At 46.4% G+C, this 18,378-nt stretch overlaps 2 protein-coding genes across 3 annotated transcripts; one reads left to right on the top strand and one right to left on the bottom strand.

Annotated features, from left to right (window-relative positions):
- Window positions 1-4: 4 nt before the first annotated feature.
- Window positions 5-8,400, bottom strand: hadhaa (hydroxyacyl-CoA dehydrogenase trifunctional multienzyme complex subunit alpha a). The gene is made up of 20 exons (XM_048985334.1): window positions 8,262-8,400; window positions 6,051-6,092; window positions 5,895-5,965; window positions 5,649-5,782; window positions 4,941-5,077; window positions 4,647-4,780; window positions 4,272-4,374; window positions 4,008-4,130; window positions 3,212-3,330; window positions 3,051-3,107; window positions 2,854-2,963; window positions 2,580-2,714; window positions 2,301-2,472; window positions 2,024-2,110; window positions 1,705-1,845; window positions 1,361-1,429; window positions 1,085-1,280; window positions 884-998; window positions 654-799; window positions 5-580 (listed from the first exon to the last, which is right to left on the bottom strand). Exons 1-20 carry the CDS (start codon window positions 8,326-8,328, stop codon window positions 435-437), a joined length of 2,304 nt encoding a protein of 767 aa, XP_048841291.1. The 5' UTR covers window positions 8,329-8,400; the 3' UTR covers window positions 5-434.
- Window positions 8,401-8,583: 183 nt separating this feature from the next.
- On the top strand, window positions 8,584-14,498 carry hadhb (hydroxyacyl-CoA dehydrogenase trifunctional multienzyme complex subunit beta). Of its 2 annotated transcripts, none has more exons than XM_048985332.1 (16): window positions 8,584-8,712; window positions 9,178-9,250; window positions 9,412-9,453; window positions 9,774-9,870; window positions 10,261-10,305; window positions 10,499-10,598; window positions 11,054-11,141; window positions 11,260-11,447; window positions 11,544-11,724; window positions 12,066-12,187; window positions 12,283-12,362; window positions 12,711-12,758; window positions 13,013-13,100; window positions 13,550-13,624; window positions 13,711-13,875; window positions 14,148-14,498. In XM_048985332.1, exons 2-16 carry the CDS (start codon window positions 9,184-9,186, stop codon window positions 14,181-14,183), a joined length of 1,422 nt encoding a protein of 473 aa, XP_048841289.1. In that variant the 5' UTR covers window positions 8,584-8,712; window positions 9,178-9,183; the 3' UTR covers window positions 14,184-14,498. The 2 variants fall into 2 exon arrangements, with proteins under 2 accessions (XP_048841289.1, XP_048841290.1); XM_048985333.1 differs by having other exon boundaries at window positions 8,602-8,672.
- The last annotated feature ends 3,880 nt before the right edge of the window (window positions 14,499-18,378 follow it).

Raw genomic sequence — 18,378 nt, 5'->3', positions numbered from 1 at the left:
AAAATTGTACAGTAACCTGGTCATTTTTTATTATTTTTTTTATTTGCTGCATTTGATAAATCAGAATCATGTATCCGTCACTCAAAGTGACTAGTGCAGACTGGTTTGCATTGGTTACCTTAATTTTGTTCCTTCATTGAATTAAATTAAAGGCAAATAAGTGCATGACCGTTAATCTTGCACTAACCCGTAACTCAAACAAACGAAAAAGTGCAGAGTACATTTATAATTGTAGGCTGGCGTCCTGCAACTAGGAAGGAACGATTTGGAAAAACATCCAAGCGCTTTATGATCAAAAGCTTCCAACGCAGTACTCAGAGTACTTTGGGTACTGAGAGCCAAACAGAGGATTGGCGAACAAGGCAAACTTCGGTTCCCATGGGAAATGGCAGAGCTGCGAATTGGCGGACGCTGGCTGCGGCTGCTTGTACCAGCTACTTGTGGAACTTCTTGCTGCTGTCCTTGGCGTGGTCAAGCAAGAGCTGGCATGGCGTGAACTGATTCCCATACACCTCCTCGAACTTCCTCATCTTCTGCACCAGACTGTCCGCCCCGAACGAGTCCACGAACCGGAACGGCCCTAGAGACGGGGATAGGTTCTCGTAACGGTATCCAGGTAAGACACTGTGGTCAGCAGATTGGCTGCCTCTCACCTCCGTGGCAGGGAGGGAACCCCAATCCGAACACGGCTCCGATGTCCCCCTCCACCGGGCCACTCAGGATCCCCTCCTGGAGACACATCACGGCCTCGTTCACGAACCTGGACACGAGGCGGAACTGCAGGTCCAAGTCCGAAGATCTGAGGATACAGGATCCAGCGTTCATCATACCATTTATAGAGAAAACAGAGCGGTTTGGGGTGATGCCAAGCAGACCATCTTACACAGATGCCGGTGCAGCCAATTTGAACTTTTTCATAATCTCCTCAACTCCCGGGTTGACCTTCCTCTTCTTCGATCCCTTCTCATAGATGAAACACCCTTTTCCTGACTTGCGGCCTACAAGTGAATGCAAACATTGCAATCGTCTACAAAGCGTCCGCAGCTCAGCCAGGAGACCGGACAGTGTCCTTCACGTGCCTTACCCTTGTACCCCTTCTCTAACATGGCCTTCATAACCTCGATATCGCCTCCCCCGAAACGTGAGCCAAAGGCTTTGGAGAGGTACTCGGCCACATGGGTGCCGACGTCGATGCCAACCTCGTCCAGCAGGGTGGCAGCACCAACTGGAAAGCCAAAACTGGTGGTGACAGAGTCCAGTTTCTTGGGGCCCATGCCCTCCTAAGGGGGACACAACAGCAGCGTTAACCCTCCCACTGGGTACAAGGGCGTTCTGCTTTCCTGGGGGGGCGGCAGAGTACCTGTAGAGCTCGGACCGCTTCTGCCATCATGGTAGCCAGACACCTGGTGGTGTAGAAGCCAGGACCGTCCTATGAGGACAGGAGAAAATGCAAATAAACAAGAAGGAGGTTACAGCCATCTACTAGAACCTCAAGAGTCTAAAATAATCCATGCGTGCTTTCAAAGGCTGCCAAAGAATGTACTATATAATACTGTACTACCCCTTTTAGAAGAAGACTACCCATCACAACTAATAATGTTTGAAAGAGTTCTGGTGCAATTGTAACAATATTTCCAGCAAGTACGCTACACAAACAGACGGTTTGTAGCTGAGTACTGAGTATGTCCACAGAGACAGACCCACCTTCACGACTATGACGACTTTGCCCTGCTTGAGGGCGACGGCGATGGCAGAAGCAGTCGTGTCTTTAGACGTCTTGTCAGTAGTTATTATCTCAAGCAGCTGCATTTTCTCCACCGGGGAGAAATAGTGCATCCCAATGACCTGAGAAGGCGGCAGTTCGGATCAGGGTGTTGGTCCAATTAGGCTGGTCAGTCACTTTGTCTGCTCCTAATCTGACCAATCAGGTGCCTCACTTGACATGCTCAGTCCAAATCTGACCAATCAGACAAGTTACTCACTTTGTATGGTCTGAATCTGACCAATTAGACCAGTTACTCACTTTTTCCGGCCTCTTGCTTACAGCAGCGATGTCTTTAATCGGAAGTGCAGAGGTGTTGGTGGCGAAAACACAGTGAGGGGGTATTACCTTAAAAAGATGAGTTAAAGTATCGTAGCAGAGCTTGTTTACATTACCATCATCAGCCAGCTAAAAGTGAAGATGTTTCCGGTCTGAAGGTTATTAAGACGGTACAACCTTCAACAACAATTCACAGTGCTGCTCAGGCATCTTTCATGAGACTTTTTGAGCAGTTAAAGCAAATGAGTGTCTCACTTACTGCTTCTACTTCCTTCAGGACCTTGTGCTTTAAATCCATGTCCTCAAAAACCGCTTCGATGACCATATCCACCTTGTCAAAGCCACTGTAGTCCAGCTGTGGAATGAGGCTGGAAATACTGGTATCCCTCTCGAAGGCTGTAATCCTCTTCTTCTTGGTCATTTCGTTAAACCTAAGAAATGCGAATGATTATGTGTGGCCGCTGTTGGCCAGTGACCTATGTGCTCTGACAGGAAGACTGTGCCCTCTGGTGGCTGTCAGCTGCAGGTGCACACCCACCCATCGTAAACCTGCTGCTGGCCCCTGCTCAGTGCCACCTCTGAAGTGTCCTTCAGGATAGTGCCGACACCCCGGTTCACGGTCACCTGGGCAATTCCTGCTCCCATCAGTCCGGCTCCTAAGACTGCCAGCTTCCTGACATGAAAAATCATCAGTAGTGTTTGGAAGATTTTCATACATACATAATATATTACGTCACACTGAAAGTAAGGAAGAACCAGCTGAAGAAGATCGACGGGGCAGCATGGTGACATCGCCACATATCTCTACTTACGCCACTTCCTTTTCCGGAGTCCCAAATCGGTTCTTCTTACATGTCACTTGACCATGGTAAATGCCAACAAGGGCCTTGGATTCCGTGGTCATCGCTAGTTTCCCGAAATTCTACAAGGACAGAAAAAAAACAGAGGCTAAAGCCATGTCTCACCTTCCGTTCCCAGGAAACATTTTGTCCCTTTCAGGCTTCCTTACTTGTGACTCTACCACGTATCCGGTTTCGGAGCCCTTCTCCAGTCCTGCCTGAACGGCCTGTTGGAGGACAGACAAGATCTGGGACGAGGCCCTAAGGGGATGGGCTGTAACAAAAGGCTCGAGGGACGGATGACCTCCAAGGGCCGTGCTGGTTCACATACCTCGATGATCTTCAGAGGGGCTGGATACAGCCCGTTCGTCTGCTTCGCCACCTTCTTGCCGACGGTTTTATAGATTTGCTGGCGTACCAATGGAATCCCCATGACGTAATCTTGTATCTCTGTGAAGAGATTTATAGTAAGAGATGAAGGACCCTGGCTGTCAGACAGGTTCATCTCTGACCATAAGAGGAAAGGAGGCTCTATAGCAGGACTGGACACACGAGTGAATGACTTAAGGATAACAAGGTTTAAATGGGATTAAGGGGCATCAGAAAAATGGAGGTGCAACTATGTGCTTCAGAAAGGCTCCAGGGTGCACAAGCAGGATCTTCTCTACCAGAGCTGTTCAAATCATGGTCTTCAAGGTCCGAGCCCTGCTGATTTCCCAGCCTTCCTTTACCTGTGAGCCAGGTGTGAAGCTTCTGTGGCCAATCAGAATCAGTCATTACTTGGAAAAACTGTAAACAAGGCCTAGGTTTGCAATCGAGGCCCAGATTTGAAGAGCCCTGGTCTATTTTATGCTACGAGAAAGGATCTGTAAGTTACTAAACTCACAAATGGTTAAATAAATTTCACCGAGAGAGTTTTCATTAAGTTATTTTCCACATACTCTAAAGAGCAGGTAAAGAACTGAACTCTTATTTCCTCCGTAGAAATGTATCATCACCGTAATGATTACAACCAATTATCTGTGGGATGCGATCAGATTACGATGCTGGAATCTTTTCATATCCTGCAAATGAAAGCAGTGGAGATACATGATGACATCACTTCTCGAGTCAGTCAGCCTACTGACTTTCCATGATTCTTTTCTGCGGCTTAACGGGGACAGTCCCGCTGGCAACGCCTTTAGCGAGACCCACTGCAACCTCTTCCAGGTATTCGATCGTTCTTTCCTCTGGCTGTTTAAGGCCGGGACCTGAGAAAATTAAAAGTAACAGTATTTGTACTACGAATAAGCAACTGAGTGATCAGTGAACCTCATTTCCATAGAAATGCGTAAACATGTCAAGAAAAGTCGACAGAAACTGGTCAGCGGTCATGTGAGAGTCCAGCAGACCGAGGGGATTGACTAGGTGGTGGATCAGCCCCATCTTCTTGGCTTTATCCACACTCAGGTTTCTCCCCGTCAGCATCATGTCGAAAGCGGCAGGAAGACCGACCTGACACCCAGGAGAGAATAAAGATGGTTAAACTGAAAACAATCTCACAACCTGCTATTTCTTATTCACATCCCGAGGGTGAAAACACCCTGTATCTGCAGGGGAGGGTAGTATGGCTCAGCGGGTTAGGATGCTGTGTAAGTGATCAGAAGGTCACTGGTTCAAATCCCAGCGTCAACAGAGTGATTTTTTTGGGCCAGCTGCCCCAGGGAATGGCTAACCCAGCTTTTTTGTACATCGTTTTGGATCAAAGTGCATATTCATATCCTCACCATTTTGGGCAGTCTCTGTGTGCCCCCCGCCCCTGGCAGCAGACCCAGCATGACCTCTGGGGTCCCCAGGATGGTTTTCTTGCTCTTCGTTGCCACCCGGTACTGGCAGGCGATGGCAAACTGAAAGAGGGACACTCATGTACAGCGTGAGGCGTTCCAGGTGGTCACATGAGAGCGCGGAAGGAGGCAGGGGTGACCCTCATATCAGTAACAAGCAATCAGTACATTCAGATGTTTCTGGAACAGAGTTACTCCGGTACATCTGGCCACACAGAAGGGTTCAGCGAGGCTCACCTCCAGCCCCCCCCAGACAGGAGCCGTTAATGGCTGCTACGATGGGAATGGGCGATTTGGCGACTTTTTCAAACATCTTCTGTCCCTCCTGAGAGATGGCAGTGACTTCCTCTTCAGTCTTGCAGGCCTCGATCATGCTATGGGCAGAACAAACAGAGTAAAACGGTTCTCCATTCACCAGACAGCAGTGCAGGCGAAAGTGTCTCTGCTGTGTTCATTTTGCTTTTAGCTTTGATGAGTCATGATTCCGTCCTTGGTCTCCCGCGAGTCAAAATCTGAACTGTCTCCAGACTCTCGCGTCCTATAAACACAAAAGCAGTCCCATGTACTGAGATACTAAAGACTGTCAGGTAAATACTAGAGTAATGCGTGTGGAAGGACCGCTGTATTTTGAGAGTGAGGCTTTAGATGTCATTCCGAGTCGCTGCCAGCAGGTGTCAGTGGTGTAGAGAAGTTAGGAGATCAGTTCAATATATCCAATGCTTTCAGGGTTTCCGGAAGCATTTGAGAAAGTATATTTGAGAACAACGGAGGCCACAAGGACACAGCAAATATCAAAGCATTTTTATTATTATTACTATTGCAATGGTAGCAGTAATAATAGTAGTAGTGACAGTATTGGTAGGAGAGTATGACGAGAGTGAGGGGGTCTGAATGAGCAGGGTCTGAAACTTTAGATGAGGTTTTATTCAGGAATGGATCACTGACTTGATATCTGCTCCGGCAATGAAGCAGCCAGGTTTGGAGGAAATGAGGACGGCACTCTTCACGGCACCATTGGCCCACACCTCATTCATCACCTGGGTCATCTCGCTCTGCATCTGGACCGACAGCGTGTTGACCTGCGATCGCGCAGTAGACACATACCACAGAAAAGCTGGATCAGCAGCCACATCTGTGCAAAGAGCATGTGACCCCCCCCGACCATAACTATCAGGCACAGGGAACAGGTACCTTTGAGTTCGGGTCATTGATCCGAATGACAGCCACGTCATCCTTGACCTCGTAATTGACGTACGTCCGAGCTGCATAAAGCGGGAGGTGTGAATGAGTACTGAACAGATTCTCTGTTTTAAGCTTTTGCACATAGCTGAAGCTAAATGTGTTTACCTGACATGGTGGATAAAACTGTAAGGTTACGGAAGGTATAGCCTAAAGAAATAAAAACAGGAAACATGAGTGGTTATAAGGAGTAACTGAATAACATGCACATACCGTAGGTAATGAAGAACAGAGGCTGGTCAACAACATAAACCATAAAAGGAATGGAAACTACAGAGATAGGTCATGCGGGGTCAACATTAGCAAGATGGCTGGTTAACGCCATCATATTAGCAACATAAAAATGGACGCACTGTGGCCTAGATTGCTGACATACAAACCACATTCCAACCCCTCCATTCAAGATTAAATGTTTTCCAGGAATGAGGGTTACGAAGGTAACGGGGGGTCAGCAGGTTAGGACCCTGTGCTCGTGAACAGTAGGTCACCAGTTTGAATCCCAAGGTCAGCAGACCGATGCTGCTGTTGGACCCTTGAGCCCTGATTGCTCCAGGGGCGCTGCATACTGGCAGGCCCTAAGATTCACTCACACTAGTGTGTATGTCTCAAAGGAGAGCAAGACGGTATATGTGGAAATAAGCATTCCACTATACAAATGGCAAATCAAGCGTCATTTCTTTTTAAAAGATGCAGCTTGCAATTATCTCACATCAGATATGGGGGGGGGGGGTAGATCTATGTATTAATGGGATTTAGATACAATACAGTAAAAAATTAGACTTACAACTCCCAGAACAGCCTGAATAATACAACAGGAAGGCAAGGGCCTTGCTATATTAAACAGCCACAAAAAACATAATATAAAAATAAAATAATGACCTTCAGAATTACCATATTTGTAGAGCTCTGGGGACATAATTTAAAATAATCTTAATTAAAATGAAAAGTTAAATTGTTTTTTTTTCACAAGTAATATGACAGTGAAACTACCACACATATTCATATTCTGAATATATCAATTAATATATAAAAAAATATCCAATCAGGAATAATAGAAACACACATGACTGAGATATGCTGCTTTCAAAGCAGAAAACACAGACATAGGTGTAGTTATCATTACTGCAAATGCACTAATTACTTCTTGGTTCGAATTACAAAATTAACCTACATCAAAATACAATTCTGATTAAATAAAAAGCAGAAATGCACATATACACCCTGTTCCAAATTATTACGCAAATGATATTTTTCTCATTTATCTAAATAAGTGATGTAAACAACAGTCAGAATAATTCTCATGTTATCAACTATTAAGAGTGCAATTCAAATTTTATTGAACAAATCTCCTAATGATTACAGTACTTTTTTTGTTAAATAAAACACTTACAATGAACTGTTTGATGAACAATGAATTATTATGCACAGTAAGCTTCAAAACACTTCATAAGTTGTAAAGAACTGAAAATTGTCATCTGTTGTGTTTGCAGCATATGTACTGAAATCAAAAGCTATTTGAATCAAACTTTTACAACATTTTAACTTTTTAAACGTTTTAACAGGTCACATCACATTTTGACATAGGACCCCTTATTTGATAGCAGCTTCACAAGTCTTGCATCCATTGAACTTGTGAGTATTTGGACAGTTTCTGCTTGAATTTGTTTGCAAGATGTCAGAATAGCCTCCCAGAGCTGCTGTTTGGATGTAAACTGCCTCCCACCCTCATAGATCTTTTGCTTGAGGATCCTCCAAAGGTCCTCAATTGGATTGAGGTCAGGGGAGGATGGAGGCCACACCATGACTTTCTCTCCTTTTACACATGTATCACTTTTATGTCAACATTCATTTTAAACAATCCATACTTTAAAAAAACATTTAACATTTTTTTAAATACAGGCAAAGCAGCGAACTGAGAAAAAGCACAATTGAATCTGGATACATTGCAGAGGTTCTTAAATAGTGAAAGCACTACAATTCAGACCCGCCTGACAGAAAAAGCTGAGTTGCTTTAAATGCACCTATTTTATGTGGCAGATGTAATTACCACACTGATCAGTCAAGTTAAAAATCACAATCCATTATAAATCACTTACAATGGCCATGTAACGAAAATGCATATCTTTGACGTTATTTTTCGTGTTTTACTGTACGGCTCTAAGAACTACGCAGAATACTGTTGGCTGCATTACTAACTAGGTGAAAGGTCACCACCAGCGACAGATCCCTATTCCAACAGATTCGCAGTCGGTTGCAGCTTGATCTACCGCAAAGCCTGCAGTCCACACACCCTTCTGAACCGCTGGACATTTCCGTTACCTGTAAGCAGACAACATCTGCTCGTAGCGAACTTGGATAGAATGCCCACTGCACGAATGCCAGTCATTTCGAGGGCAGGTCAGTCGCTGCAAGTGGGCATTGACAGCGGAGACGGGTACGATCGCTGTCCATCGGGGTGACCGACTCTTACCCTTATAAAAAATAAAACATTAAGTGCAAATACAAATAAAATAATAAGTAGGATCGGCTTTATTTCACTATTAAACAAATAATAACGTCTTAAAATGGAAAATTGCTTTAATTAAATGATGTTGAGGACTTTAAAGCTTCACATTAATGGCAGGCATAGTTCCCAACAGCTATATTTTGGGGTCCTGATGCCGTGACGAAGTTGTCGGAGATGTTGTGTAGTAGACAGCAGCGCACTTGAACTGCGACTTGTAGGCGAAGGTGGGGAAGTGTTGCCCGTGTGGATACTCTCTGAGAAGTTGTAAGATTATTCATGCATATATTTTAATATAAAGACGTGTTAAACATAGGTTTATCTCCGTGCAGCAAAATACTTTTTTGAGCTGTGTGTGAGGTGGCGGTCTGTTAGTTATCTGTGCTCTCGGCTGAGTGTCCGTATATGGCGGTCATTACCGGCTGTGTAACCGTACGCTGTGGCTGTGTTTGGGAGCTGGGGTGTTCAGCCGAACTCACTAAAGGAAATTTGTGCTGTATTGCGCACATCCTGCCTTGCTGGCCCTGATTTAGCGAGCCCTTCGAGACATAGTGGAAAGTAGGTGAAAGGTCATGCCAGACCGCAAACAGACAGACGCCAAAGATCAGAGGCATCGCGCACCTATTTTACCGTGTATTATATATGTATCATGGTTTGTTGTTTAAGTTGGTGCCCAGAGCAAAGCTTGTCTAATGGCCGCAGTGTGGTGAAGTTGCTATTTCTGTCTTTCAGGTGAAAATGGCACTGATGCTAATGAATAGTGTCCGTAACAGCCCAGTGACCTCATCCTGGGTTGGTCATACTGGTAAAGTAACATTTAAGTTATCATCTGCTTCCCAGGGTGAACTTTTCTCTCTCTTATATGAAGATGGGGCAGTGAAAGCCACTGTAATTGGTGTAATTTCACTTTGGAAGGGTCTTTGTTGATCACTTGTTTCCTGTTTGTTATTGATTTTTTTTTTTTAGTGGCCAGATGTCTAAGCACATCCACTCACCTCCAGGCTCCAGGTAGGATAAAGTTTGTGATGTTACACCCTCAGTGCATTAGGTTCACAGACACTGCATTAGGTTTATATAGGTTAATTCTAGGATGTGGGCTGGGAAATTTGATCGTGGATCAGCATAGAAGCTTGCTGGTTTGAAAAAAATGCATACATTTCCAACTCTGCCTCGTCACCCTTTGAGAACTTGCTGCAGCCTAAATTTGGGTTGCGACCCACGAGTTGATAATCGCTGTTGTAGAGTATGTTGTGTGACCAGTAGATAAATAGCCAGTTATCCAACTCATTGTGCGTTTCTTTCCTGGCTTTTGAAAAATGTCCAAAAAGGTCAACCTAAAAGCAAAAAGACCCTGGCCAAAGCTGGTGTGAAGAACATCGTTTTAGTGGAGGGGGTCCGCACACCCTTTCTGATGGCTGGTACCACGTAAGTCATCTGCACGCGTTTGACCATGTCTCCTGAGGTAACATGTTATGGGGCCTGTAGAACGTTGCATGCTCAGTTCATGTACATGTTTTTTGGCTTTATATACCATCCTTTGGCCTCTGCAGGCAGTCGTAGGGGGATGTAGCTGGTGGCCATGTGTGTGTCCTGTTTGCCCAGTCAGTGGGGGCTGTCAAGTTCACTCAGGTCCACAATGCAATACTGGATTTCAGGCACCAGGGGGCCTCAGTTCTTGTAATCATGTTGGTTGTATTTTTCTCATCCTCTGGCTGTCTTCCTGATCCTGATTTAGCACTAATATATTAGCATTTTTTCAGCAGTTGTCTGTCGGATGAAGTGCACTTTAAGTCTCATCTGTTTGTCTTTGTTCAGATACAATGATCTGATGCCCCATGACCTGGCCAGAGCTTCTCTCCAGTAAGCAGCTGTTCTCTTTATAAGCAGGGAGCCGGGCCTGAAGGCAATGTGAAGACATGAGGGTCACTAATGCTTGACAATGTGGATTCGTTTCTGTGGGGGGTGTCATATCGTGAACTGTGGATTATAATTTCCGGAATGTTCTGCTAGCTGTCTTGAAGGATCATGTGATGGACTTATCTTCTCACTCCAGGGGTCTCCTGACTAAGACCGGCCTCCCAAAGGACGCGGTTGAGTACCTCGTGTTTGGTACAGTGATTCAGGAGGTGAAGACCAGTAATGTTGCCAGAGAGGTAAGCACTCCTAAATCTACAGTTTGGAGATTTGGCTGTAGAAACTATGGTTTTATGTTCCTGACACCAGATATAATATGTTCGATTGAGGCTTTGATGCCTGCTGACAGTGTGTCTGCTTGGAAAGCAGGACCATGTTCCTCTTCTCATCTTAGTCTGTTGGATAGTGGGTCAACTGGCTGCCAATCCAGAGCAGGCTTTGTAATGGTCTTTGTAGTTTGTATTTGAACAATTGATTTTTGGTCAGCGTCCAAGCCACTGAAACAAATCTTCGTGATGCACTGAACTCCGCCAGAATGTTCTATGCATTTCCTAAATCGATCTTAGGGCTTGAAGTCCACTCTGTTCAGATGCTGTTAGCTGTCTTCAGAATGGATTTGAGATCCCAAGTGGCTGTCACATTTTAGTAAGAGCCCGTGGTTGATGTGCTCTGGTTCGTTTGGTAATGCCTGCAGGCCGCTCTTGGAGCCGGATTTTCTGATAAGATCCCAGCCCACACGGTAACGATGGCCTGCATCTCCTCCAATCAGGCCATGACCACCGGTAGGTGCTTCTGGGTGCCCGTCTTCCTCAGCGGGGGCCTGGTTTAAACTTTGAGGGGGTGGGGCGAGTCAGCTTCCCGTTACTGACTGAGGGACGTGCCGTCGGTATTCCCACGCAGCTGTCGGCCTGATAGCGGCGGGACAGTGTGACACCGTGGTGGCGGGTGGAGTCGAGTTCATGTCCGACGTTCCCATCCGGCACAGTCGCAAGATGAGGAAGGCCATGCTGTCCCTGAACAAAGCCAAGACCTTCGGCCAGAGGATGGCGCTGCTGGGCAAGATGCGACTGAGCCACTTTGCCCCTGAGGTGCCGTCTGCACTTTGCTCCGCTTTGCTGGTGTAGTGAAGTTGTACTCTGGAGATGTGACTGTTCTGATCCCCTCTTCCCACTGCCGTATGACAGCTGCCTGCCGTGGCGGAGTTCTCCACCGGGGAGACCATGGGTCACTCCGCGGACCGACTGGCGGCCGCCTTTGGCGTCACCCGCCTGGAGCAGGACGAGTTCGCTTTTCGCTCCCACACCCTCGCCAAGAAGGCACAGGATGCCGGGCTCCTCAGTGATGTTCTCAGCATCAGTGTGCCAGGTGGGTGCCGGTTTGCTAGGAATGGGCTAGCGAGGTACTGAGTAGCGTGCCGTGGGTTAGGGAGTATGGATTAGCGGATTGCGGTTTAGGGGGGTATGAGCCGGCGGGATATGTGCTAATTGGGTGTGGGCTAGCAGACTGTTGGCTAGTGTGCAGCAGATTAGCGGAGTATAGGTTAGCGGGATGCAGGTTAGCGGGATGCAGGTTAGCGGGATGCAGGTTAGCGGGATGCAGGTTAGCGGGATGCAGGTTAGCAGGAAAGCATTACTGTCTCACACTAGCTTCTGGAGTTGTTTGGTGCATGGGATGCTCTAAGGGTGGCACTCGTTCCACCTGAATAGGGAAGGGCATGGTTTCCAAGGACAACGGCATCCGCCCAAGCTCCTTGGATCAGATGGCCAAGCTGAAACCTGCTTTCATCAAGCCCCACGGCACAGTCACTGCCGCCAACTCTTCCTTCTTGGTAAGTGGACAGACAGCTGAGCTAACATGTTTGGCTAACATGCGCTAATGCCCACGCTTCCTGTCTCCCTCCCCCTGGGCGGCTGTTTTGAGCAGACCGACGGCGCCTCCTCCACTCTCATCATGTCAGAAGAGAAGGCTTTGGCCATGGGATTCAAGCCCAAAGCGTATCTGAGGTAAGCGAGGCTGGTGTCACCCCTAATGACAGGGGGCATTATGAGGTTGGGTCCTCAGCAAGGCCACGTGTGCGTGAGGTTGGGTCCTCAGCCAGGCCACGTGTGCGTGAGGTTGGGGTCCTCAGCAAGGCCACGTGTGCGTGAGGTTGGGGTCCTCAGCCAGGCCACGTGCGCGTGAGGTTGGGGTCCTCAGCCAGGCCACGTGCGCGTGAGGTTGGGGTCCTCAGCCAGGCCACGTGCGCGTGAGGTTGGGGTCCTCAGCCTCATGGAGTTGTTCACATCAGTTGTCTGCCGGTTCCGGCAAGTCATTTTGCATTTGACATTTAAAGTGCCATGTTTCCTTTGCAGAGATTTTGTCTTTGTGTCCCAAGACCCGAAAGATCAGCTTCTTTTAGGGTGAGTTGCATTGAGGGGTTAAACCTGTCCAACCAGACATTTATCTACTCTTAATTAAGTGGTAAAATATTGGGCCAGACAAAGAATCCTATGGGTGATTGTCCTCTCCACTCCTGTCCTGTTATGTCCAAAGCATCCTGGACATCTAGGAGAAACACTGTTTTCCTAAAATTGTGTGTGTATGACATAGAGTCTCTGGGCGATGACCCGTGTGTCTGTGGGTCCTCTGATGCAGCTGTTCTGGACCGTTTCAGGCCCACTTACAGCACTTCGAAGATCCTGGAGAAGACCGGGTTGACGTTAGCCGATATTGACGTTTTCGAATTCCATGAAGCTTTTGCGGTGAGTTTGTAGTTCATCTGTATGGCAGCATGTTGCTGCCACCGTGGTATAAGAAACTGGGTAAATGTGGGAGCAGTACACTGCACATCCGTTTGCCTTTGCTGTTAGATTTTTTTTTGTTACTGTTCATTGCATATCATTGCCTGGGACTGTGTGTTTACATGAGGCTCAGCAGGCGATCAGAAGGTCGCTGGTTCAGATCCTAGGGTTGGTAGAGTGATTTCACCGTTGCGTCCTTGAGCAAGACCCTTAATTGCTGCTGTGACTGTCTGACCCACTTTGGATAAATGTTTCTTTTAAATTAATATGAAATGTACATTTATCACATTCTTCTTCAAAGCAGTGTACAAGAATGGACAATAATAGTTGCGTAAGCTATTTGTGATTCCTCTGTAAGGGATAATGTCTAACCTGCTGCAATTGTTTTTTGCTTTTGTTTTGTTTTTTAGGGCCAAATTATGGCGAACCTGAAAGCCATGGACTCGGATTGGTTTGCCCAGACCTATGTTGGAAAGAAGTCGAAGGTAATTTAAGCAGTGTTGTTGAATTTTGGGAGAGCTGAGAGTTAATGCTGATCTTCAGACACCTGATAGTGGTCCTGTCGGTCTAGGTCGGGTCGGTGCCGATGGAGAAGTTGAATACCTGGGGAGGCTCGCTGTCCCTGGGTCACCCGTTTGGGGCCACCGGCTGCCGGCTGGTGACCACCACAGCTCACAGGCTGCGCAAGGAGGGGGGGCAGTATGGACTGGTGGCGGCCTGTGCTGCAGGAGGGCAGGTAATCTGGCAGCCGTGGGGCTCCTGGGTCACTGTAAATCTGCCCTGCGCAGGACACGTCACGCAGGGAGTCGCTGTGTACAGGCCAGTTTTCATCTGCTTTTTAACTGCTGGATAAGACAGAATAATCGCACAGCAAGAACACCTCCTTCGCAGTACCTAAGGCTTTTCACCCTTTTTATGAACTTATTACTTTAGAGCATTATGTACACCCAGTGTTTCTCTCGGTAGGATGTTTGTCTCACTCTGATTTAATGTCTGTGTCTTTTCTAGGGTCATGCCATGATTGTTGAAGCATATCCACAGTGACTCTGGGGTGAAGGAGCCTCTGGAGTCACTGGAGAACCTGCCGGAAGGGTCTTGGTCAATTGAACTACTTTGCCTGATGCTAATAATCGCTGTAGGGAGGTTGTACTGTCTGAGGTTGCAGTGGCTTTGACGGTTGGGGAGGTCTGATAGCATGTAGCGTCTTGAACACAGCGCCCCCTCTGACTGTATCAGTGCTTGTGAGATAAGGAGCTCCGTCCTGTAATAACAAATAAGCCTCACTGGGACAAAATAGTTTGCTGCTCTCTTCTCTGACAGCGTGTTGATTTGTACCAACAATAAACTAATATTTCAGTTGATGGTCTTCAGTATCCTCATTCATCTTCCTCCATCGTGATTTTTTTTTGCCAATTAGATGTTCAGACATCCTCTTTCATTAGGCCAAAGTGTATGAACACAGCCACCCCAGTACAGTGACCACGGACGGTATGTGTTCTCAGGTGTTTTTGGTGCTTTTAACTAATGGCAAATTGTGATAAACATGAAGTTAAAGGGAACGTTGGGGCTCCTGTGCTGGGATCGGCACTGCAGTCACCTGTCCAGTTTAGCAAGTTTGATATTCACAGTTTCGATTATTGCGAGTTGGCTGTGAAAGATGGGAATAGTTTTGAGGAACTTGCCTGAAAGATCGCAGAGACTCGTAAAAGTGTAAGCCAAAACTATAATGGTTTGCGTCACAGAATCGTAATATATATAAATATTAGTGCTACTGTATAATATACGATTAATATGAGAAGTTATTTTAATGTTTCAGGTGTTTCTAAAATCTTGGTGTTGCTGTGCTGCACATCTATGCAGTGCTGACTGTATACATGTATAGAGTCACTTGAGTTCAGCTCTCTGAGTCCCCATTACCCCATGATAATTGTCTTGGCCTTTTCGCTCTATTAAAACTGAAGAGTCTGTTCCTCTCTTGTATTGGTTCTTTACACACACACAAAATGTACAATAAAGGGCTGTAAAAAGTGCTGTTTGTGTCTCAGAATCCGGTGCTGTGGGGCCTGAACTTCGAAGGGGGGTTACTGGCTTATCTGGTAACTTGTCGGATTTAAGGTGATCTGGGGAAAACGTAAGTGAACAAATATGAAGTCCATTTAAACTGTGGTGCGCTAAATCCGACAAGTTACCCCCATAAGTCAATAACCCCGCTTCGCAGTACAGGCCACTGAACTATGAAGAAAGGTTCACAGTTAACTAGATAAGGTCGGATTTATACGGGGCGGTTACCGACGGGGTGTGATGCCTTAAGCAGCGGCTTCTTTACCATCACTGAAACCAGGTGTTTGCGTTGAGCCCCGACGTTTGTATTTTGTTATGGACAAAAAGCTAAGATAACAGACATAAAACATTATGTTGCATCAAAGTAACTCTATGTAATCAATGAAAAACTGACAAAACACACATTTTCGTTTATACAAATTGTAATCGCATTTCAGTTCTTTCGATTTCTGGCAAGTTCTCGTGTGTCATTTGCCCATTTAGTTTCGTTTTAATTTTCATAGGAGAAATGGTCTGATTATCATTTTCGTTTCAGAATTGACAGTAATAATTCCGACTGTTTATTGGATAAATCTCGAGGGGGGCCAAGTTAGTGATTTGGTATGTGGTAAACAAAACCATTTAATACAGAAACTGAGGAGGGAGTAAAGAGCCGATGCACGACTTCAGTCAAGACACATGAGTGTGGAAGGTAATGACGGCGGGGACCCGGCTCAAGCTGCTGGGTCGCTCCGCTGACGGTGTCCCGAAAATTGGAGGCATTAATGTAAAACCTGCGCTGATTTGCTAAGTTTGCCTACTTTGAAATGTCAGAAATTAATTTCGGTGGATTTCAGTAAATTTTCGAGAAACGTATTGAATTACTGTGTAATTGTCATCAGAGATTTCTGTTTGCATTCGAGAATTGTTGCTTTCGGACTCGATTGACATGGGGAACTCGTTCGTGATTTCAATCATCTGTGATTACAGTACACCGATCATATTAAAAATAAATGTTTTCGATGACTGCCGTCCTACAACCTCCAATAATGAAGGATCTTCTGTTGGAGATGTCACGGTAGCAGGAGACAACTACTGCCGCGACCCCCAGAGCTCCCAGAGCACCATGGGCGGCCCGATGCGCAGCAGGAAACGCAAGCGGTCGGCTGACAGCTTCGCAAGTTCCTCCAGCCCAAAAGCAAAGAGGAGGCGTCTGCATGAGCCGGTGTAGAGCAGCGTTTGGGGACGGAGATCAGCCTGACTTGGGGCAATTCGTGACGTTGTTCTGAGCTGCCATTGTGAGCACACGATTTTAATGACCGAAGTTGTCCAAAGTATATGTTTTTCAATGTTCCAAAGCATTTAAATAAATGGGTCTGAAAGAAATTAAAGAAAGTGTTTGATTGTTTCTTTTTAAAAAAACAAAATAACAGAGTGTAAAAAACATAAACCCTCATTGATCCCTGATAAACAATGTTGCTTCTGCTGTTGAGTGTGCGAAGTGCGCGAAGCATATTGGCAGCGTGTGAACTGGAGAGGCGCGGGTTACAGCTGTGTGAACGATGGCAAGCTGTGAGCCCATAGGCTGTGGGTCTCTGCCCTTCCTCATCTGTCAGAGGTTTACAAAAGATACACGAAGAAAAGTACTGCGAGTGTGGACGACAATGAAAAAAAAACAGGCGCAACGCAAAGCGGAGGACAGGATCACAGGGGATTGCGTTTTCGGGTGTCGCAGTTAGCAGCAGGTAGTCAGAAGCGTCTTTTGGCCGGAGACGAGAAAGACACGAATGAGTACAAGCCGTGAGTCGCAAACCCGGAGACTTCGTGTAAATTGTAATTCTTGCAGCTATTGTTGGTGGCTTTGATTAAAAATGTCGAATAAATGTTTCCTGGCTTGTACGCCGCTTTGGACTGAAGCGTCTGCTACATATGTAAAGTGTAATCCACCGAAAATGAATCGGGCATGGGACGTCGAGGCAGGATAGCACAAAGCTTAACCGAAACTTAATGCATTCGTCTGAGAGTGAATGGCGATGGGCGACGCGACCCGAGCGACTCGGGCGCTCACACTGTCCCGAAAATTTGTGGTATTAACGTGACACCAGCGACTACTGGCAAAGTGTATTCACGTCGAGAGAAGTCGCTCATGGACACTATGGACTCACATCATCCGCCCTCGGACGAAGAATCATTTCCCATGGATTTAACCGAATATTGTAAGTTTCCTATCTTTTATATATTTTTGGAGAATTAACTGAAATGTAACTGAACTGTTAGGGGCTGATGCTGAGCCTCGATGAGAGACTAAATATGACATGGCCATTGTCTGCCAGCATTTTAACATTTATTTTATTGTTAGGCAGGTAATGGTGTCCTGTTAATATACTTAGCATTTACCCATTCCACCGCGTGTCCAGTAATCAGCACCGTACACGTTGTCATTGTACAACAGTTTTTATTAATCAGATATCCCGGAAATACTTGGCTTGTTCGTTCCGTGTTTCAGTCAAATACTACCTTATAAACTCGAATGCTGTATCGCCAGTAAGACACCACAAGCTGTCTGGTGTTGACGCACTGATGGGGCGGGAGAGGGGCGCTGCGTGGTAGAAGGCTGTCCTAAGGGAGGGGCTACTGCCTATGTAAACAGGTGTCAAACGGCGCACTTCTCAGATGGAGTCAGATCAGAGTTGAAGGTGTTGATATACACTTTGTTGTGTTTTCAATCATCTATCATTACAGTAGAAAGATCATATTTAAAATTAATCATTTGCATGACTGGCTTCATACAGACTCCAGTAGTCACGGATCTTCGGTTGGCGATATCACGATGAGAGGAAGCAGCTACCAGACCGACCCGTATAGCGGTACCACACAGGACATCGCGGTCATGGTGCCAGGAGCTTCTGGCAGCCAAAATCGCCACACCGATGACTTGGAGCTGGAAGCACTCATAAATGAATATGATTACCTGCAGCTGCAATTCATAAGCAGCAAGTCCTGCATGCAGAACATTAATGGGGAGCTGCACTACAAGTGTGCCAGTTGCCTGAGATCTCACCACAGCCTCAGTGCCCTGCAGAGACACATTGCCCTCAGCAGGCAAGAGGGCTTCAGTTGCTGTGTTTTCTACCGGGAAACCTGGAAGATCCATCTCAGGGATGCAGAGATGCTCCAACAACTGGTTGCCCCGATGCAC

Source organism: Brienomyrus brachyistius, chromosome 19, assembly GCF_023856365.1.
Source record: "Brienomyrus brachyistius isolate T26 chromosome 19, BBRACH_0.4, whole genome shotgun sequence".
Lineage (NCBI taxonomy): Eukaryota > Metazoa > Chordata > Actinopteri > Osteoglossiformes > Mormyridae > Brienomyrus > Brienomyrus brachyistius.
The sequence above is the reverse complement of the archived record's forward strand: the minus strand, read 5'-3'. Positions and strand labels throughout refer to the sequence as shown.